The sequence below is a fragment of the Rattus norvegicus genome, chromosome 6 (assembly GCF_036323735.1).
Source record: "Rattus norvegicus strain BN/NHsdMcwi chromosome 6, GRCr8, whole genome shotgun sequence".
In the NCBI taxonomy this organism is placed as follows: Eukaryota; Metazoa; Chordata; class Mammalia; order Rodentia; family Muridae; genus Rattus; species Rattus norvegicus.
In genome coordinates this window covers 32,296,985-32,319,525 of record NC_086024.1, presented here as the reverse complement: position 1 = coordinate 32,319,525, position 22,541 = coordinate 32,296,985, and the positions used below count along the sequence as shown (strand labels likewise).

Here is a 22,541-nt window from a genome sequence, read left to right as displayed (position 1 = left end):
TCCTCCCTCTCCCACATACCCTCACTCTTTTGGCAGTACCAGAAGTAAACCCAGGGTGCTCTACATAGCACCAGCCTTCTCCTTCTCCTTCTCTTTCTCTGTCCCCCCCCCCCCAACCGTGTGTGTGTGTGTGTGTGTGTGTGTGTGTGTGTGTGTGTGTGTGTGTGTATGTGTATGTACATGATGCACACAAATGGGTGTGCGTTAGTATGAGTGTTGGCATTTTGTCTAGGCTCCAGCCCACAGTTACCTGTCAACAGCCAGGTGTGCCTGACTCGCTATAAAAGGGACTGCTTGCCCCCTCCTCTCTCTCTTGCCTTCTTGCTCCTGCTCTGTCCTCTTGTTCCTTACCCTCTCTCTCCTCATGGCCAGTCCCCCCTCCTCCTCCTCCTCCTCCTCCTCCTCCTCCTCCTCCTCCTCCTCCTCCTCCTCCTCTTCCTCCTCCCCCCTCCTCTTCTTCCTCCTCCTCCTCTTCTTCCTCCTCCTCCTCTTCTTCTTCCTCCTCTTCTTCCTCCTCTTCCTCCTCCTCTTCTTCCTCCTCCTCCTCTTCTTCCTCTTCCTCCTCTTCCTCCCCCTCTTCCTCCTCTTCCTCCTCCTCTCTCTCCTCCTCCTCCTCTTTCTCCTCCTCCTCTTCCTTCTCTTCCTCCTCCTCTTCTTCCGCCTCTTCCTCTTCCTCCTCCTCCTCTTCTTCTTCCTCCTCCTCTTCCTCTCCCTCCTCCTCCTCTTCCTCCTCCTCCTCCTCCTCTTCCTCTCCCTCCTCCTCCTCTTCCTCCTCCTCCTCTTCTTCTTCTTCCTCCTCTCTCTTCCTCTCTCTCTCTCTCCCTCTCTCTCTCTCTCTCTCTCTCTCTCTCTCTCTTTCTGCCTTTTTCTGTCTCTACTACCCTTTTGACTCCCCTCCTCATGACCTGAATAAACCCTATTCTATACTATACCATCTTGTGGCTGGTCCCTCAGGGGGAAGGGGTGCCTCAGCATGGGCCTGCAGAGGCACTCCCTTCCCCTACATCTGACTGCACATCACCAAACATATTCCTTCTCTTCTTATAAAACACAACAGTGAGGCTATGCGAGTACACGCAGAAGGACATCAGGAGACTTCTATCACTGTCCCCCTTCCTGCCTTGAGACAGGGACCTTCATTGAATGGGAAACTCACAGCTCTGCTGGGTTGGCCGGTGGCAAGCTCTCAGCACCCACCTGTCTCACCCCACCCAACGCTGAGGTTATGGTCATGAGCAGCCACACCCTTCTTTCTGTGTAACTGATAGTGATTCAAACTACAGTCATGCACTACAAAGCCTGACATTTTTAAAGTTGGCTCTAGGATCATACATACTACGGTCCTGCTTTTGCCACAAATACCTTTTCATAAAACTGAGCCACCTCCCAGCCCAGAATCAGAGTTTTTAATCCCTACTCACCTTTTTTACTACGTAATTTTTATTACGATATTTTTTAAAATTGTTTACTGAACTGATTTGTGTTGTGATTCAGCCTGGAACTGGCTGAATGGCTGGATTAGGGACAGGATGAGATCTACAGAGGGTAACAATTTCTACCCTGGGTTATAGGTCACAGGACTCAGCTCTTAGGATGAGATTAATGTATGGATCCATAACCCTATTTTTTAAACAACTTTACAGTTCTGGACTTTTACCTATTACAGACTCTTATTTTCAAAATTAAAATTTCTTTAATTAATTTTCTATCAAATGGGTAAGATATCCAACTTGCAACATAAATGTTTTATGACTGGGGAAAAACTAACCTGTGACCTAGTTCTGACCCATCCATTCTTCCTCACTAGGTCGTTGAATTTCCGCTACTGTAACATGCGACTGTTACCATTTTACTAGGGTATAAACTCAACATAAAGAGAAAATAAACAAAGCAGGGAGAATTTACCGTGCAAACACAGTGGTCAACAGAACAACAGTGAGAAGAAATAGGTGCTCTTGGTTCCTGGACCAGAACCATTTCCCAACATTCCAGCCTTTAGGACTGGTTTGGTTTGGTTTGGTTTGGTTTTGGTTTGGTGTTTATAGTAGAGGAAATTGCCTCCATTTGAATTGTGAGACACTAAAGTAGTTTCTTGCTCACGTTGTGAAGTCTAGCACACAGTGTTTCAAACTGAAAAATGTCTGAAATGGATTCTTAGAAGTTTATGAAGAGAAGACTTCAATCCAAAGGCATTTGGTGTTACCGAGTAGAAAAAGATTAGCCTTAAAGTCAACTATACAGTCACATCAGCACATACAAAGCTTGAGTGTGGGGTTGGGGATTTAGCTCAGCGGTAGAGCGCTTGCCTAGCAAGCGCAAGGCCCTGGGTTCGGTCCCCAGCTCCGAAAAAAAAAAAAAAAAGGAAAAAGCTTGAGTGTTTCTTAACCCGTGGGGATAGGATCAGGTCTGTTAAAGTACCTATCATTTTACCAGACAATCTGACTCAAGTGGATGATCCCCACCCATGACATCTATTACAGAGCTCCACCTAAGCACGCCAAAAGGCAGCAAGTGACAGTCCAGGACGCTGGAAGGACTTACACGGGGTAATTCACCTTAACTGGAGTTCTAAGCTGACAACATTAGCAAGGCAGTGTGGGAAGGGGGAGGTGAAGAGTGGACAGGATTTAAGGAGAGTGAGCAGGTACGAGCCTGTCGTAGGCGGCGATCATAAAGTTGAGGAGGAGACTGATGGACTGCTCCACATTGATTTGGTGAGTGGAAGGAAGGCGCTTGTTCAACTGATAGTAGATGGAAGAAATGACGGTCTCCAGGCGGGACACGCTGATCTCCGTGGCGTGGTCCAGTGTGTTAAGGCCATTGTCTCGGAAAGCTTCGATCATGTTCCAGATATCAACGAGATGAACTAAATCAAAGAAAATAGACTGTCAACAATGTTTAATAACATTGTTTAATAAACGATGTCAACAAGGACAGTGCTACCTCACAACCGGACATTTAAACCGATCAACCAATTTTTTTAAGCTAAAAGGAAAAAGCAAACTCTTTAGCCAACACTAAGAAACCCATTGCATGACAAGATATAGAATGTTCATTCTGGACATCAAGAAACTGTCCCAGAACAGGGTTGACCACCTGTGTTAGGTAATTGGTATGTTGAATCTTTGTAAATAGTGACCCCTGTGACCTCTATCAGCTGATAATATAAAAGAAAAATACATCAAGAATTACTCGTAAGAACTTTCCAGCTTTTAAAACAAATTATTGACACATTTAGTTATTTGAAGTGTGGCGCTGTTGGTATGTACGGGGGTGGATGTGCATATGCAATGGCAGGTCAAAAAGGGCAATATTTAAGAGTTGCTTCTTGGGCTGGAGAGATGGATCCATGGTTAAGAGCACTGACTGCTCTTCCACAGGTCCTGAGTTCAATTCCCAGCAACCACATGGTAGCTCACAAGCATCTGTAATGGGATCTGATGCCCTCTTCTGGTGCGTCTGAAGACAGCTACAGTGTACTCATACATAAAATAAATAAATAAATCTTTAAAAAGAAAAGAGTGGCTTCTCCCCCTCCACCACATGGGTTCAGGGGATTAAACTCAGGTCATACATCAGAATTGGTGGCAAGCGCCTCTCACCACTGAGCCAGCCCAATTTTCAGCTTGTTTAGCAATTTGCCACATCATTCTGAATCATCTTTATTTATAATATTAGTCTAGCAATTTTAGCAACATTCTACATCTCAAATTTTCTTCTCTATGGCCCTAAAAAGAAGTACAACTGTATTAAGTATAACTCTACCATGTCCAGTCTACTCGAAACTCAGAACAACATATCCTAAAGACAAATTTATTTAGATTTATTTATTTGGGTTTATTCAAATCCATTTCTTTACATTTAAATTTGTTTTTAAACAAATTGTTTTAAACTGTATTTTGAGCAAATCAGATAGCTGTCTCCCTGGATCCACCCTTCTCCTTGAATAAATAAAAACCATAGGTAAAACATTTAAAAGCCAACAAGCAAAAGAGCCTGTTTAGCACATTGGTAACTTGGGGCCAGGACTAAGAGGATTCAGCCAGACCTCCACCCATCAAAAGAAAGGCTATCACCTTAGAAGAACAGTCATTAAGAAGACATGACTTAAATAGTGAAGGAAGCAGAGGCTCCCTCCACCTGGCACAAGGCATCTACAGAGTGGCGTTAGTGGGGAAAAGTGGAAAACTCCTGCAAGAGTCCCAGCAAGCCACTCAAGTATAAGCAATCAGAAGGAGATCAGACACACTGGATTTTCACTCAAATTTAAATAAACTCTTGTGCTTAAAAAAAAGTGTGTGTGTGTGTGTGTGTGTGTGTGTGTGTGTATTTATGAAAAGAAGCTGGGTGTGGTGGCTCGTGCCTGCAATCCCAGCACTCAGAAAACAGATTGTTAAAAGTTCAGGCCTGCTTCAATTCAGTGAGACACTTTCTCAAAAACTAAGGTTGTGAGTGACCGGGGACAACACACTGTCATCTGATCTCCCTGGGGCTCACGCATGTGGGCTCTTACATGTACACAGTTATAGTGCGCACGTGCACGCACACACACACACACACACACACACACACACACACACACACACCTTTCTCTGAGCATGAAAAATAGAGACAGGAGGATCAGAAGTTCAAGGTTATCCTCAGCTCCATAGAGAATTTCAAGCTAGCTGGGGCTACAAGAGACCTTGCCTCAGAGTTAAAAACACAAAAACAAAACAAAACAAAACAAAACAGGGCTGGACATGATGGCTGCCCAGTGAGTAAGAACACTTATTGTGCAAACATGAAGACCTGAGTCCAAACCCCAACAGCCCATATAAAAGGCCAGGTATGTGGCAACCTTTCCACTTGGCCAGGTCCTGCTCAGCTTGCATCAGGGCCTAGCCAGACAAAGACGGTTACAGAAAATCACAACCAGTCAAACTGCAGAATATAAGTAAGTGATCGTGTATTGCCCAGCCACAACTGATACATTTACAACATAACTCCTACGTCCAAGGCTCAGAGAACAGCGCAGAAGAGGGGGTGTGTACTGGCTGGTTTTGTATGTCAACCTGACACAAGCTGGAGTTTACCACAGAGAAAGGAGCCTCCCTTGAGGAAATGCCTCCATGAGACCCAGCTGTAAGGCATTTTCTCAACTAGGGATCAAGGTGGGAGGGCCCATTGTGGGTGGTGCCATCCCTGGGCTGGTAGTCTTGGGTTCTACAAGAAAGCAAGCTGAGCATGCCAGGGGAAGCAAGCAGTAAGTAACATCCCTCCATGGCCTCTGCATCAGCTCCTGATTCCTGACCTACTTAAGTTCCAGCCCTGACTTCCTTTGGTGATGAACAGCAATGTGAAAGTGTAAGCTGAATAAACACTTTCCTCCCCAACTTGCTTCTTAGTTATGATGTTTGTGCAGGAATAGAGGGTGCACGTCAGGGAATCAGGAAGTCCGCTGTGATGATGTGCCTTCTACCCATGGCAAGAAATCTACGCCAAGAAGTCTGAACAACATGGCTGCCTGAACAAGACCGAACAAAGACAATACCCACAGACATGCCAACACGGAAGAAACCTAACTGTGGAAGAGGTACATCACAGGGTGAACTTTGACATTTCAAAATCCTAAGCCATTTCTAGTTAGCTCTCCCTGTCCTGTGCCTGGGGATCAGATGTAAGCTCTCAGCTACTGCTCCAGCACCAGGCCAGCCGGCCTGCCTGCTGCCATGCTCACAGCCTTGATAGACATACTCACCTCTGACACTGTGAGCGGCTGATAAACTGTCTTGGTCACTGTATCTTAGCGTAGTCATGAAAGTAACTAAAACAGTTAACACCATCTGCCCTGAGGCTCGCAACACTGTATACACAGATCACACTCTCCCAAGAGTGACTATGGGAAAAATTACAAAGCAGGATGCTCTAAGATAGTGCTTTGGCAGCTCTACGGCCTCGGCCCACACTCGCCGCAGATGTATTTAATACCCAGCGATCAGCCTCTGCCTTTCCTCCTCTCCCTCTCTTGTACATGGGCATGCACGCATACATCTAGATACACAGAGGCTTCATAAGCACTCTTTTAAACCTCCCTAGCTACACTCTGGTCGCTTCTTTCTCTCTATTCTCCTTTTGTATTACACATTTTACGTTAGCTACAGCCCATCAAAGCAACTTCGAGAAGCACTTAATGGGCCGTCATCCACAATTTGAAAATTAATGCTTTGGAAAATGACAATGAAAATAACACAGCCACAACACACAACAGCATGATAAGCTCTAAGAATTTAGTATTTATAAGTCTGCTCTTTCTTTTCAGCACTATGTAGCCCTGGCTAGCAAGGAACTTGTAAACCATATGTAAACCAGGCTGGCCCTTGAATTCAAGGAGGGATGCCTGCCTCTAAGATGTGTACTACCGTGTACTACCGTGTACTACCGCACCCCAAATCTGGCAGGGTATTTTATCCTTTTGTGTAAATACTTATTTATTTATATATGGATGTTTTTTATCTGCATGTACATCCATCTACACACCAGAAGAAGGCACAGGAGCCGATGTTATAATGATTGTGAGTAACCATTATAGGTGCTGGGAATGAAACTCAGGACCTCTGCAAAAGCAACCAGTGCTCTTAAACACCAAAGATTTTATCTTTAAAAGATTTATTTATATATTTATGTATATAGGAAGGGTTTTTAAGTTTTTAACATCTGACAGAAGTTATCATATGTAAAATGACTTGCTAGAGTCACTGTTTATAATAAATGGTAAAACTTAGTCTTTTAAAACAGATTTTCCAATTCTTAGGCTAATGTACTTTCCATTATACAAAGCAGTCTCTCATTAACACAAGTGCATACAAGAAAAGTACAGCAGTCCATCTTCACAGACAGTAAGAGAATATGTATGTATACGTATATTTGTATATATTTTATAATCCACATAACAACAGTTACTTATTAGCTGATTTGTGTTATAGTACATTTATACTAAATTTAATCAAAAAAATCAATTTTCACTATATCTGTATCAAAGTATCAAGGCCTTTTTCTCAGAAGCTAATAACTATATTAATTTTTTTTATTAACTTGAGTATTTCTTATATACATTTCAAGTGTTATTCCCTTTCCCGGTTTCCGGGCAAACATCCCCCTCCCCCTCCCCTTCCTTATGGGTGTTCCCCTCCCAACCCTCCCCCCATTGCCGCCCTCCCCCCAACAGTCTAGTTCACTGGGGGTTCAGTCTTAGCAGGACCCAGGGCTTCCCCTTCCACTGGTGCTCTTACTAGGATATTAATTGCTATCTATGAGGTCAGAGTCCAGGGTCAGTCCATGTATAGTCTTTAGGTAGTGGCTTAGTCCCTGGAAGCTCTGGTTGCTTGGCATTGTTGTACATATGGGGTCTCGAGCCCCTTCAAGCTCTTCCAGTTCTTTCTCTGATTCCTTCAACGGGGGTCCTATTCTCAGTTCAGTGGTTTGCTGCTGGCATTCACCTCTGTATTTGCTGTATTCTGGCTGTGTCTCTCAGGAGCGATCTACATCCGGCTCCTGTCGGTCTGCACTTCTTTGCTTCATCCATCTTGTCTAATTGGGTGGCTGTATATGTATGGGCCACAACTATATTAATTTTGAACAAAAGATTTCCTCCCAATTAAACAACATTACTCTTAGGTGACGTCAGAACCTGTAACTAATCCTTAGTGCCGGAGAGCGGGGCAGGCTCATCAGTGCAGAGAGTAAAGGCAAACACTGTGGACCTGAGCTTGGTGTCTGGAACCCACACAGTGGAACAAGGAAAATGACTCCTAAAAACTGTCTTCTGCCCTCTGTGAACTACGGCATGTGCACACATGTGTACACACACACACACACACAGAAAATAAAATTGTAATAAAAAATCCACATTCTAGCAGCATTACTTATAACATTATCAATTTTGTTAAACATTTTAAGGGACACAGGGATAAAATGACAAATTTGTAATATTTAAGTCACACAGAATTGGGGCTGGAAAGATGCCTGAGTGGTTAAAGAGTACTTACTGCTCTTCCAAGGGACCCTGGTTCAGATCCCAGCACCCATGTCAGGTGGCTTACACCGCCTGTCACCCCAGCTACAAGGGATCCTCTGCCTCTGGCCTCTGGGCATCTGCACTTGGTTGCACATGCTCACGTGCAGACATACACTTAAACACATAATTCTAAAATAATACAAATACATTCTTTAGAAAAAGACAGATTTAACTAGCCTTACGAAGATACTGAAATTATTTCATAATATCAGGCGCCCTACCTGCCCACTGAAGAAGTAAGAAGTGACTTACGGTTACACCGCTTCTGCACAAATCGTAACTTGCACGCTGTTCTGTACGTTGATAGTCGTATGACATCGAAATTCTGAGCACCTGAGAAAAGCACAAAGTGAAAAGCTGAGCTGCGCTGAGCGTCCATTGCTGAATGGTAGGCGTGGCTCCATGAGAAGTGCACGGGTAAGGAGAGATGAAGAGACGCCTTGCACGTGCCCACTACAGGCCAAGATGCTGCCAACAGCTCTGCCTTCAGCTGGGCAGGGGAACTTGGAGAGGGGGACACTCGATGGCACCAGTCAGAAGGCTGCAGGATCGGGAAGGGACAGGAGAGTGAAGAATGGCAAAGAGTCTAGAGTCAAGAAGGTCAACTCGAAAGAGTCTAGAGTCAAGAAGGTCAACTCGAAGCCACGCAGTGTGGCTGAGGCAGGAGGACTGCTACAAGCTTGAGGCTAGCCTGTACTACATAGTGAGACCCATTTCAAAGAGGTGAGGAGAATGAGTCAAAAAGAAGTCTCTAGATCGCAGCCTCAGTCTGACTATAAAAAGGGCCTGTCTGTGGCCATGTTTCAGATCTCTCTCCCGGCTGTGGTCTTGTGGGTAAAGGGAACCGGACCAGATAACTTTAAGGTTCTCTTCTTACTCTGTGGCCACCTGCCCTTTTCTATAATCGGTCACAACGGTAGTTCTCTGCTTATAGGGTACTATGCCTCTCCTCACATAGTACCACTACCACCTCAAGTGCTGGGGACTGAATCCAGGGGGATATGCCAGGCAAATGCTCTTCCATGGAGCTACGGCCAGGCTGTTCTTTACTCAAACATGTCTCACTAAGTAGCACTCGACTTGAGCTTGCTCCACACCCAGCCTGGCCTTGACCTTACGATTTCCTAAGAGCTGCAATTGCAGGCACGGAGTGCCATAGCTGGCTGCACCTTTCAATCAAGGAGTAAAGATTGCTGAGTGCGGGAGCACACATCTTTAACCACAGCACTCAAGGGGCAAAGGCAAGCAGATCTCTGAGTGGGAGACCAACCTGGTCTACATAGCAAGGTCCAGGCCAGCCAAGACTGCATAATGAGACTGCATAATGACACCCTGTCTCCATTTTGTAAAAAAAAAAAAGGATAAGATTAATTTTTTTTAAAAGTATGAATTATTTCCTTTCACTTGTTCTTGAATATGGTGGCTAGCAACCAACCATAGCTCCAGTTCTGAGAGATCCCATGCTGGCTTAAGGACTCCACAGGTACCAAGCACACATGTGGTACACACACGGACACATAAGATAAACCAGAGCCAGGAACAGTGGCTAATGCCTGTCATGTCAGCACGAGATGGGCCAAGTAACAGGACTGCTACATGAGCTCAAGTGAGACCCTACTTAAAAAACAATAAATAAATAAAACTACTACTACCCACCAGTGGGAGAAGCAGATGTATAGGGGGCCCGAAGACACCCTTCTTGCACCCTCTCTCCACGGAGTACCCTCAGCCTCCTTGGGACCCTGCCAGCAAAAAGACCATCTCCAGATGTGGCCCTGCAACGTAGGCCAGAAGCATGGGCCAAGATAAACGTTCCTTTATAACTTAGTCTGGATATTGTGTTATTAAAAACAAAAATGGACTAAAACATAAAGAGTTCATATAACACAGTGTCTTAAATGCTCAAACTATTGTAAGCATGTCGAATAATTTTTTTCCACAAGAATAGTAGCCCAGGGTCCTCAAAGTGGTTCCTCGTGTATCGATCCTGAACAACCTGACCGTGAAGGAGAGACCCAACTCTAACACTGCGCTGAGATCTCCACACGTGTGCTGCAGCTTGCCCTCATGCACATAAACAGAGCAGCAGCACAGGTGAGCATCAAGGATGGCTTTCCCTGGGGTTGGGGATTTAGCTCAGTGGTAGAGCGCTTGCCTAGCAAGTACAAGGTCCTGGGTTCGGTCCCCTGCTCCAAAAAAAAAGAAAAGAAAAAAAAAAAAAAAAAAAGGATGGCTTTCCCTGTGGCAGGAGGGTTCAAACCTTGGGACAAGATGAAGTCAAGACCTCTCAAAGGTAGCCACCTCAGTGAGTGAACTGGGAAAAACAACACAATTCACAAAGGAAAACCGTAAAAGGCACAAGCTTGGCTCCCCCTGTTTGTGTTTTTAATATCTGCATTTAGGAACGATTGAGATAGCTCAGCAGAGAAGAGGAGCACTTACTGCCCTTGCAGTGGTCAGCATCCACAACCACATGTAACTACTGGAAAGCAAGAGCCCCTCTTCTAGCACGGACACAGACACGTGCATGCATATTTTTAAAATCATGCATATTTTAAAATGGCAAGGAAAAATAAAATAATCAAATGGACTATATTTTCCAAAAACTGGCTGTAAGAGTTTTAAAAGGCAGCATGCACTTTATAAAGAAAGCACTCTACAATAGCCTATCGGGCCTGTATGACTTTGAAGGAGGTTACGAATGTTAATAAGCTTGGACTTTAATGGGTAGGGTAACAAATCCTAGGGTAACCAAAAAGAATGTACGCCAGTTACCACAGAGTAAAGGGAGCTATGGAATGAAGTTCAAGTCACCCCAGGGGAAGCATGAAAGGAGGAAACAGTAAGAAAGGACTAAGCTATACCGTGGAGATGGCCGAGTCAGTAAGTGCTTGCTGTGTAGACAAGAGGACCTGAGTTCAGATCCCTGGTATCCATATTCAACGCCAGGCATGATGGCATATACTACTGTAATTCCAGTGCAGGGCTGCAGAGAAAAGCTGCATCCTTAGGCTCACTCGCTGGCTAGCCTATGACTCTGAGCCTCAGGTCCCAGTGAAAGACTGTCAAAACTCAGGAACAGCAGCCAAGATTGACCTCTGGTCTACACATACATGCACCTGTTCCTACACACACACACACACACACACACACACACACACATATGGGGGGTGGGGTGGGGGAGGGAGAGAGAGGGAGGAAGGGAGAGAGGGAGAGAGAGAGAGAGAGAGAGAGAGAGAGAGAGAGAGAGACAAAACTGAAGTATAAACCCCTAAAAACTATACAGGTTAAACAGAATAAGCCATGATAAGGCAAAGGCTGTCACATGAGCTTCCTTGCCCCCATTCTTGGTTCTGAAGACAGAACCTGGGGACCCTTGGCAAGAACTCTGCTAAAGCACTACATCCCCAGCTCCAGATTTTTTTTTTTAATGTCTTTTAAGGTTTTCTTTTAACTTATTCACTCTACATCCCGCTCAGCTCACCAGAACACTATTAGGTCATGAAAAAGTGAGGGTCCCCAAGTGTGGCTCCGTTCTACGGCGTTTGCCTACCATTCAAGAGGACCTGGGTTTGAGCCCCAGCACCACAAACAAAGAAAAACAAGGGAGAATTATAAGAGCTGAAGTTCTCTTCTAAAATAATAACACCAGGCATGGCGGCACATGCCTGTAACCTCAGCACTTAGGAGGTAGACATAACAGCATCGAGCTTGGCCTACAGAGACCTTGTCTAGAAAAACAGGATTGCTATCTAAATAGAAAGGTAAGCATTAAGACTAATAAAACGACCTGAGGAAGATTATCTAAACCAATCTAATCCCTCAGAAATATTCCTGTGTGCTAAGGCTAAACGTCAGGGATCTATCTCTCTGGACATCAGCAAAGGTAATTAATTATTCTGGAGCTGGGAATGAGGCTGGGGCATTCCAGAGTAGAAACCAATGCAACTTCTCCTATAAAGAAAGTGAAGGAGGGGTTGGGGATTTAGCTCAGTGGTAGAGCGCTTGCTTAGCAACCGCAAGGCCCTGGGTTCGGTCCCCAGCTCCGGAAAAAAAAAAGAAAGAAAAAAAAAATCCCAAAAAGTAAGGCAGACACGGAATACCTGTGACTTTAAGTCATGCCTACTGATTAGAACTCTTTCTGCAACTATTATCATAAGCTTATGGTGGTGATAGTAGTTAATGATTAATACATTATATAAACTACCTTTTACTAGACGCTAGACATGCAATAGAGAAAACTAAGCACTGGAACAATAGCACTGTTGGGAAAACCAAAAAGAAAGAACTTTATTATGCACTTAAAAATCTTCCGTTAAAATTAAATTATGATATTAAAAAAAAAAAAAAAGCCCGAAGCTCAGCCAGGAGGAATTGGGTGGCTCCTAGTATTTTGTTTTCTTTGACATGTGATACAGACCACCTCACACTTGCTAATCTCTAATTTGTAGGCCAACCTGGTCTACAGAGTGAATTCCAGGACAGCCAAGATACACAGAGAAACTCTATCTCGAAAAAAATAAAGACATAAAATTCCTTGATAAAAGCAACAACAGAGCCCACAGTATTCCATGTGTGTGAGCCCACAACACTCACGCATTTCTATGAAGAGCTGCCTCTTCTCCGCCATGGTCTTCCGCTTGTTCCCACCTTCCTCAATCATCCTAGAGATGAAGACAGACACGATGAGCCAAGGGGTGGTGTGATGACTCAGCCAAGTGCTCAGCTGTGAGAGGTTCAGGAGACCAGAGTGGCCGTGCACTTTCTACAGGAGCAACTCGTCGGGAAACTAAAGTGGGACCCTCCCACCAAGAACCAGGAGCCATCCTCCCGTTATCTGATAGCTTCCGAAAGATTCTCAACAGTCAGTGTATTAAAGGACCCAGAATGTTTACTTCCTCAGTTGAAAATACAGGACTATTTTCCTAAGAGTAGGGCTCCTACTTGTTCTCAGGCTGCTCTACACCTCATAATACAGCCCACACTGGCCTTGAATTTGCAGCTGCTCCCCTGCTCCAGCCGCCTTACGAGTGCAGAACTACAGGCATACACCACCGCGCCTGGCTCGGGATGGCTTTTTTCCAACTTTCTTTCTTCCTTTCTCTTTACAGAATGTTGAGTATGTTGACACAGTCCGCTCTACCACTACTGTTTTGCAAATATTAATATATTACTAAAATACTATTTCAGAGAAAGCCCATAATAAAGAACATGAGAATTTTCCATTTACACACTAAAAAAGGGACATAAAATCTTCCGGTTTAGGTTAGACTATATTAAACAAAAAGATACACATCCCCAAGATAAAGAGCTCTGCAAGGGAATTTTCTGTCCCATACTAATAACAGTGAATGCTGACTACGCCAGGTGTTAAAACGCCTTAGATTTGGGGAACCAAGTGTGAGTTCCAGCCTCCTGAGAGGCTGAGACAGGAGAGTTTCTGAACCTACCAGTTCAAACCTGGAGAACTTGCAAGACTTTTTATTTGCATTCCTCTCTTATCTATTCAGTCCCCACACAAAAAGCCTAAGGATTACCTCTGCTCCGGCTTCACAGATCAGGCGACAGGGGCCAAAAAAGCTAACTTGCTAACGGGCACATAACTCAACATCAGTGCCATCAAAACCTCTTGAAGACGCCTTTTCACACAACTGTTATTTACAGATCACTGAATCTTAAATGTCTCGAAAGCTAGAACACAACCCATTATACAGACCTATTTGTGCCAAATTCTGCTGAATGCAAGCCAGATAATTACCCTGAGTAGATTAAACTGCTGTAAAGCAGTATGATTACACTGTTATACATTAAACAAGTACAAACCACTCTCAAATATCTTATGATCACAAGCTAAACGGCAACTACATAAACTGCACATTCACTCCAGCAAGATGCCTGCCTGGTTATAACAAGTTCGGTTATAAAAGAAACTTTAAAATGTAAATATAGTCCTTAACACTCCATAATTAAGATTTTGATCAAGAATGATCCCGTCCCAAGTCATGGAAATGTTATCAGAGAAGCTTCAACACACATAGTGGTTACAGTTTACCCCAAGTCAAAGGAATTTTGAACAAAAAGTAAGCCAAAAAAAAAAAAAAAAAAAAAAAAAAGCCGCCAGAAACAGAAAAACAATCTAATCTAGGACTTGAGAAAAACCAGGAGTCGGTTCCAGTAGTCTGTGATTACAAAGGGAAGAGGCCACTCAAAAGCTTGCCGTTCCCTTATCCCAGACTTGATCTCTCCCAAAGTCGACTGCTGATACGGATCACAGCAGAATAACCACATTGACCTTTATGATACATCGCACGGTTATGACTCTACTTCAGTGTCCCTTTAACCACCTTTCTCAAAGCAGAGAAAACAAATTCCTAGAGATTGCTGAATTCTTAGTGATAATTTTCTAAAATTTTATTTCCGTTTTCAGATTCAACTTGGGGAACAATATATCCTGGGCCATCTAGATGGCCTCCACCCTACAAGTACTGCCAGGCACTTTCAGTCCCCACAGCCGCATGTGGATGACTAGTGCCTGGTGAACTACAGGAACTACACTCTCTTGGACACATCTGACTGGCTATCTGCTTTTACAAATAGAGTTCTGAAACACAGCCATAGCTATCCAGTTCTGTTTCCTTTTCTTCTTAGGAGGGTGTATGAGGGCGAGACCTGGTCTCATGTAATCCAGGTTAGCCTCAAACTTGCTGAACTACTGAGGAAGACCTTGAACTCCTAATCCTTCTGCCTCCTGAGTGGTGGGATTCTAGGCATGTATTTTCATGCCTGGCTTTGCTCCTGTATCATCATCTAAGGCAGAATTTCTATAACCACGGCAGTATAGAACAACGGCAGGCTGCAGTGCATGCCACAGAGAACTTCTGGCTTGAAAAGTCTGAAGTAAAAATTGACTATCCGGCCCTTTAAGAGAAAGTTTGCCCATCCTATTTATAGGAATCATTAACACGAGATTACTACACGACTGACTGCAATTAAGCTAGTAGATCCCCGTTGTCAAAATGAAAACAGTCACACCGTGTGCCTTTGTTTCAGTTCTTTACTGAAGGTCCATGCTTGAAGAAATGCTTCAGTCACTCTTAAGAGTCATTCCTTGTTGCTAAAATGGTATTTAACACACACACACACACACACATACACAGACACATACACACACACAGACACAGACACACACACAGACACACAGACACACACACACAGACACACACACACACAGACAGACACACACACACACATACACACACATACACACACACAGACACACACACACAGAGACACACATACACACACAGACACACACACAGACACACATACACACACATACACACACACACACACACAGACACACACAGACACACAGACACAGACACACACACACACACCACACACACACACACACACACACACACACACACACACACACACACTGCACCAACTATCTATTGTGGCCTGAATGTGAAATGTCCTGCACAGGCTTATGCATCTCATCACTTGGTCCCCGCTGGTGGCACTGTCTGTGGACCTGTGATACTGCATGTATGATACTGCATGTAGCCTGATCAGTCAGTCACCGTGCTCGCTGGGAGCCAGCCTTGAGGTGTTACTGCTTCAGGTTCTGCCTCACACCTCTGCTTCCCAGATAAATTGCAGCCACTGCCTCAAGCTCCAGTAGCCACCGTGGGCTGGATCCCCAAAAGAAACCCTTTCTTTACTGCTTTGAACACTTGTCTCATCAACAAGACAAGTAAGGAATGCATCCAACCTTTATTTGTTTTGTTTGTTTTCAAGTGAAAGAAAGAAAAGAAAACCCAAGGGGAAAAGAAGAGGGGTAAAAGGAGAAGAAAAGATGAAAACCTTTTGTGAAAACGCTTTGACAGCCTAGTATAGGACGTAGACAGCATATACTTCATTCTTAAAAAAGAATGGGGCAGGAGCTGAAGATATGGCTAAATGTGTGGCCTGCTTGCTGCAGAAACATAGGGGCCTAAGTTCAGATCCCCAGCACCCACATAGAAAAAGCCAGTGGTGGTGGTGTGCACATGCAATCCCTAATGCTGATGGGGGGTCGGGGGTGGGGGGTAAGCTGATCTCAGCAGCTCAATAGCCTGCCACCTAGCCAATCAGTGAGCTCCAGGCTCAGGGAGGGACCTGTCTCAAAAACTAATGCAGACAGCAATAAAGTAAGAAACCAGCATCAATTTCTTGTGGAGGCGTGAAAGGAACCACCATGCTCGCACACATACATATGCAATGTAACACACACACATGCAAGGTAACACATGTACACACACATGAGCACACATGCACACATGCACACACACATACACATGCACACACACATGCACAAACACATGAACACAGACACACACACACACACACACATGCACACACACATACACATGCGCACACACACACGCACACACACCCTGGAAACGATGCAGTAGAAGCTGTCCTGGTCGGCCATTCCTTCCCTTAGTTACTTTCCGACTGCTGGAAGCTCACTGAATTGTCACAGCTGTACTTTTCCCTAGAGAATTCCCTTCAGCTGGCTGAACGCTCTCTAGGCAAGAAGCCTCCAAAGTTGCTCCCACAGGGCGACAGACAGCTGCAGTAGATGACTGATAAGTCCCAAATACCCAGCCCAAGGAAGGTCTGGATCCCGGAATTTGGGGTGAGTATAGATCACCTCAGTCACTGAGCACAACTACTAAACCCAAACTAAATGCATGTGGACCCATGAAAGACAGATGAGGTAAGCCTGCGCAGGTGGACCAGAGAGACCACCCAACAAGGGCTTAACACTCTCATAGCCCCGGGCCTGAACTCCAAACTGCAGGCTCCCCAACTAAAGCCTTGTAGCACATGATCAAAAAGGAAAAAGAAAAAAAAAATCACCCAGGAAAGCCCTCTAGTTAGCTTGCTTGCAGAGAAGAAAGGCAGAGTGGAAGAAATCCCCAGCTCCTTTTCTTCTCCTTCCCCTTCCTCCCCTCCTCTCCCTCCTCTTCCTCCCCCTCCTCTTCTTCCCCCTCCCCCTTCACCTCCTCCTCCTCCCCCTCCCCCCTCCTCCCCCTTCACCTCCTCTTCTTCCCCTTCTTCCTCCTCTTCCTCCCCCCTTCCTCCTCTCCCTCCCCCTCCCCCCTCCCCCTCCTCTTCTTCTTCTTCCCCCTCCTCTTCTTCCTCCTACCCTGGCTCACAGGCAATCTCACACTGAAGGTAACAGAAGCAGGAAAAGTTGCTGGTGTGGGAAGCTACAGGAGTTAAGACTGTCAAGGGAAAAGATAATGAAAAGTAACCGGCTTGACAGGGAAGAGACAAAGCTGTCCTTGTGCCCCTTGACGTGATCGTCTGTGCAGAGGACCCAACAGAATTTCCCAGATCTGCCAACTAACGAGCTATTACAGCAAGGTGATGGTCAATACACAAAGATCAATACACAAAAGCCTATCCACTTCCCGAGTGGTATCAGCCACTGAAATCTGAAATAACACACAGTGGCTCACAACCAACCCAAATCCAAATTCCAGGGGATCTGACGCCCTCTTCTGACCCCATGGGCAATAACCACATACGTGTTGTACATATACATACAAGCAGAACACTCACATGTAAAATAAAAAGTGAATAAACCTAACAAAATAGTTACTAAAAACATATCACTTATGTTATCTTCCAAAAATATATTTTGTGCAAACATAGCAAAGCATGTATAAGATCAAAAAACCTAGGGGTTGGGGATTTAGCTCAGTGTAGCAAGCGCAAGGCCCTGGGTTTGGTCCCCAGCTCCAAAAAAAAGAAAAGAAAAAAAAAACCCTATAAAACTGGTGGAAAAAAATCAACATAAAACTAAATAAATTACTTAGATTCCATGTTTATGATAAGAAGACTAAACACTGTCAAGATGCAAGTTCCTTTAAACTTGATCTATAGATTCAATAAGATCCCAACCAAACCCCAAGCAAGTTACTTTGTAAATACCCAATGTCTACAGGAAAGACAAAATCTAAGGATAGCCAAGATGATATTTTTTTATTTTTTTTTTTATTTTTTTCGGAGCTGGGGACCGAACCCAGGGCCTTGTGCTTGCTAAGCAAGTGCTCTACCACTGAGCTAAATCCCCAACCCCCCAAGATGATATTTTAAAAAATAATAAAAATAAAAACTGAGGCCAGACACTGCCAGTTTCAAGACTCACACAGTCAAAAGGCAATCCAATGGAGAAAAGTGATCTCCTCAACAAGGGTTACTGTAAGAATTGAACGTCTAAACGCAGAAACATTATTCTAAACACAGCAGAAATTTACTCGAAATGCCCTAATTTAAAAACATAAAACTATGCAACTCCTAGAAATCCCAGGAGAGAACAGCCTGAGGTTATGATGAAAATTCTCTTTTGTTTTCCCAGACTGGGTCTCACAATGTAGACTGGTTTGGAACTCAGCTAGGTAGTCCAGTCCTGGCCTCTAACTGTGGTAATCCTCCTGCCTCAACTCAGCCTCCCAAGTGCTGAGACTACAGGTGTGGGCCAACACATCCAGGTGACAATGATATTCCCTGTCTGTGTGTGTGTCTTGTGTGTATCTGCACAGTGTGTGTGTGTGTGTGTGTGTGTGTGTGTGTGTGTGTGTGTGTAACTCTCTACACACATACTTGTACAGAGGCTAGCAGACATCAGATGTCCGGCTCTATCACTCTCAACCTTAATCCTTTGAGACAGGGGCTCTTAATGAACCGGGATCTAGGCTGGCAGGCAGCAAGCCCCAGAAACCATCATCTCTGCTCCCTCCCACTCTCCCACTCTCCGATGCTAGGGTTACTGGTGCACACATGGCAGACTTGGCTTTTTCTTAGATCCCAACTGGAGTCCTGCATATTTGCACAGAAAGCTCCCGTACTGGAGAGATAAGCCATCTCTTTAGTCCTGATAGGGGCTTTTTAACACTTTTTAACAGCACTGGCTGAACCAAAGAAGGAACTATTAAACTGGACTTCGCTATAAGTAAAAAGTTAGAGCTGGAGGTCGAGGTGCATGCCTTTAATCCCAGCGCTAAGGAGGCAGAGACAGGAAGATCTCTGTGAGTTAGAGGGCGACCTGGTCAACACAGTGAGGTTACACAAGGACAACAATAGCAACAACAACAAAAAGGCCTCTGGCCTCCCCAGACATGTTCACATGCATTGGCACACTCACACAGGCTCATACAGAGAATTAAAACAAGAAACCACTGTGTGCCTATGAAAATAGCCAAAGCAAGGAACAGGCCATACCATGCACTAGTAAGAATGTGAAGCAACAGGTCGGGCCACTTCAGGCAGCTGGCCAGGTTCTTACATAACAGGATGTGCTGTTATCATACAATCCTTGGTATTTAGGGGGAGATGGTGAAAACGTACATCTACCCAAAAAGCTGCACCCAGATGTTCATAGCAGCTTTAGTCATGATTGCCAAAGCCTGAAAACAACCACATTGGCCCTCAGTGGGTGAAGAGAAACTATTCGGTTCTAGAGAGGAATGAGCCATGAAGCCATTAACACATTGAAGAAACTGAAGTGCAAATTACTAAAGGAAAGGAGCCAATCTGGAGCTGGGAGCTGGGCGGAGCGCCTGTAATCCCAGCACAGAGTACAATGAAGGTCAGCCTGGGCTAAATGAAACCCAGTCAAAGACTAATCTAAAAGGAACGAAAAGCACCATTTTAACTGTGCAACACCCATGAAAACGCAAACTACAGAGACAGACAGATAAGGCTGGAGACTCTAGAGTTAAGGTGGGCAATGAATCCAACGGACACGGGAATATTTGTACCATGAAACTATTCAGTCTGGTGACAACTGATACACGCCACGGCGCCATTGTTATAGACCAACGAGATTTGGGAGTGAACACTGTGTCGGTGTAGGCTTACTGATTCTAAGGAACAGTCCCACACACAGGGGAATGCTGCTGGTGATCAAGAGGCTGTGTGCAGCTTAGGTACACAGGTCATCTACAGACTTGAGAAGCTACAAACAGAGCGCTGACCCTCTTGCTACAAGATGGCAGCCCTTCCTGCTGAAACAGGCAGAGGCTTGTGATGGGTTATGTCCTGAAAGATGCTGACCCTCTAAGACCTAACCCTACCCCTGGAGTAAGAGCAAGAGGCCAAGACTGGAGAGATGGCTCAGCAGGTAAGAGAACTGGTTGCTCTTCCAGGGGACCAGGATTTAATTCCCAGCAACCACATGGTAGCTCACAACTGCCTGTAACTCCAGTTCCAGGGGATCCGACGCCCTCACACACACACACACACACATACGTGCAATAAAGCATTAAACACAAAGAACAATAAAAATAAACAAATCATCTAAGAGGCCAGTCTTGTCACAAAGGGTCAGAGCTCTGTTTACAGTCTCTCGAGTCTGTAGTTTCCCTGTGTGCTTTCTGCCCTGACACACACATCCTAATCGCCCATTGCAGTGTATTCATTAGAATCAGTGAGTCTGTACTGACACACAGGTACAGGGAGGTAACTGTGCCTACGTCAGGGAGAGGGGGGTGATTCGACCAACAACACCTGCTGGGCCTGGAGTAACTGCAAGACATATCTGGGAAAGGATCTTGAGAGTGTTGGACTTGAAGGCCAATATATACTGATAAGAAAAGAGAGCTGATACAGGGCGCTGGCTCACGAACACGGGCAGCCAATCCTGCTGTGCTGTGGAATGACTCCTGTAAGCCTGAAACACAAGGCTTGAGTGATGTGCTACAGAAAATGAGTGGGAGACGCTGGGACCGCAAGAAGGTGTGCAGGAAGGTGTCAGAAGCCTTCCCTCATCCCCTGCACCACCTATGCTTTAACAAGCCCTTGCAGCCTAGGCTGGCAGCAGCAGCCTCTCCCCTCCCCCACCCAGGCTCTGGAGTCTTACCTCCTTCAGCACAGGCCTGAAAGACTAGAAATCTACTGCCTAGAAATACTCTCACCCATGGCTGATGGGGAGGCACAGAAGGGCCACTGCTGCCTCGCCCACTCTGGGATACCTGTCTCACACTGTCTCCGAGGGGCTGTCAGTGAGAACAGGCTACAGCTACGAGACCACTAATACGGATAGTCAACCCCTTATTTCCTATCTCACGTCTCTCTATCCAAGTTTTTCCTGGGCTCACCTCCTAAACAAAATGCTGGCATTCACATTCTTGCGTAGAATCAGCTCCTGCAGAAACTCAGATACCTGTTCATTCAACCAAGCTTATGACTCAGATTACCTCAGGTCCAAACTTATGAGGCACATAAACTGAGTGAGTCAATCACTTCCCCCGGGCCAGTGCTTTATGGGTGCTGTTGTCTGCATCTCTGTACTTAGGCTTTCAACAGTTCTAGACCCAACAAGGACCTACTACCTACCACCCCAAAAGGACCTACTACCATCACAGTTGACCTTATGGCCCCACCATGGAGACAGGGCCTTGAGCATCAGTATCTGCATAAACGTGAGCTCACCTCTTTACTGCCTTCCACGGGACTCCTGGGATTCTGCCTTTTCTTAGCCACATCCAAAGACAACCAATACCTCTCTACCCTCCTCGCCACAAGCTGACTCTGATTTCAAACCCTGCCGTTTCCTTCCTCCCAATCACTCTCATATCCAACCCCCACCCCGTTTTCCCATCTCTACTGCCAAAACCTTCATCCAGATGAACAACAAAAATTCTATGGCCTCCTGATCTCAGGGCTCCCCACCCTCTTTCCTGTAGTTCATCCTGCAGACACACAAAGAAGCATGCCCACTGGCCACATCCACAGAAACCTGTCTGCTCTTCAGCGCATCCAGCCGCCCTGTCAGGCAGGGGCTTCTGTCCACGCAAAGGAAGACGTAACACAGGCTCAGCCTACAGAGTGTAAGAGACGAGAGCCCTTGGTGTGGGGCACAGCAAGGTATCCTAAATCTTAAAGCTGAAACCCTGGGCTCCTAGAAGAGGCTGTGTGATATCCTAGGCCCAAAGCCAAACTGAGGGAACGAGTTTTTACACAGAACACCAAAACAACTCACAAGGTAAAAAATTCTCTACGTTGGATTTTATCAAAACTAACTACTCTGCAAAGTTATAAAAAAGTGAAAACGAGCAGAATAAAATTAAAAAAAATTTTCATGGCTCAGTGAGTAAAAACACTGGTAAGCTGAGTCTGATCCCCAGAATAGAGAGAGAAGTAAGAGTGAACCGACTCCCACGGTTGTCCTCTGGCACCGTGTACACCATGGCACAGGTGGCCACACTCACATCACACTCGCACACACTAGGGAAATAATACTTTCTCAAAGTGCATACAAATTTTAGATTAAGCAACAAGACAAAAAGGGAAACAAAGAAAAACAAACAAACAAAAAAAAAACAGTCCAATTTAAAAAGTCGCCAATGGGCCAGCAGGACGGCTCCGTGGTCCATACCGCATACCCTGAGTTGGATCCCTGGGACCCATGTGTTGGAAGGAGAGA

The 22,541-nt window shown here is 45.1% G+C and overlaps 1 protein-coding gene across 18 annotated transcripts in view; it reads right to left on the bottom strand.

Annotated features, from left to right (window-relative positions):
* Dtnb (dystrobrevin, beta) overlaps nucleotides 1-22,541 on the bottom strand; it is a 196,986-nt gene that overhangs the window by 163,482 nt on the left and 10,963 nt on the right. For 9 of the 18 annotated variants that reach the window (XR_010052110.1, XR_010052111.1, XR_010052112.1 and 6 more), the window contains exons 2-4: nucleotides 12,653-12,720; nucleotides 8,309-8,389; nucleotides 2,653-2,866 (exon numbers count right to left, since the gene is read on the bottom strand). Coding sequence is in view for 9 of the 18 variants with exons in the window: in XM_063262066.1 (XP_063118136.1) it covers nucleotides 2,653-2,866; nucleotides 8,309-8,389; nucleotides 12,653-12,719 (362 nt within the window). In the remaining 9 variants the exon portion in view is untranslated. Of the gene's footprint in view, nucleotides 1-2,652; nucleotides 2,867-8,308; nucleotides 8,390-12,652; nucleotides 12,721-22,541 lie in introns of those variants that run through there. The other 9 variants (XR_010052106.1, XR_010052109.1, XR_010052107.1 and 6 more) reach the window with 2 other exon arrangements.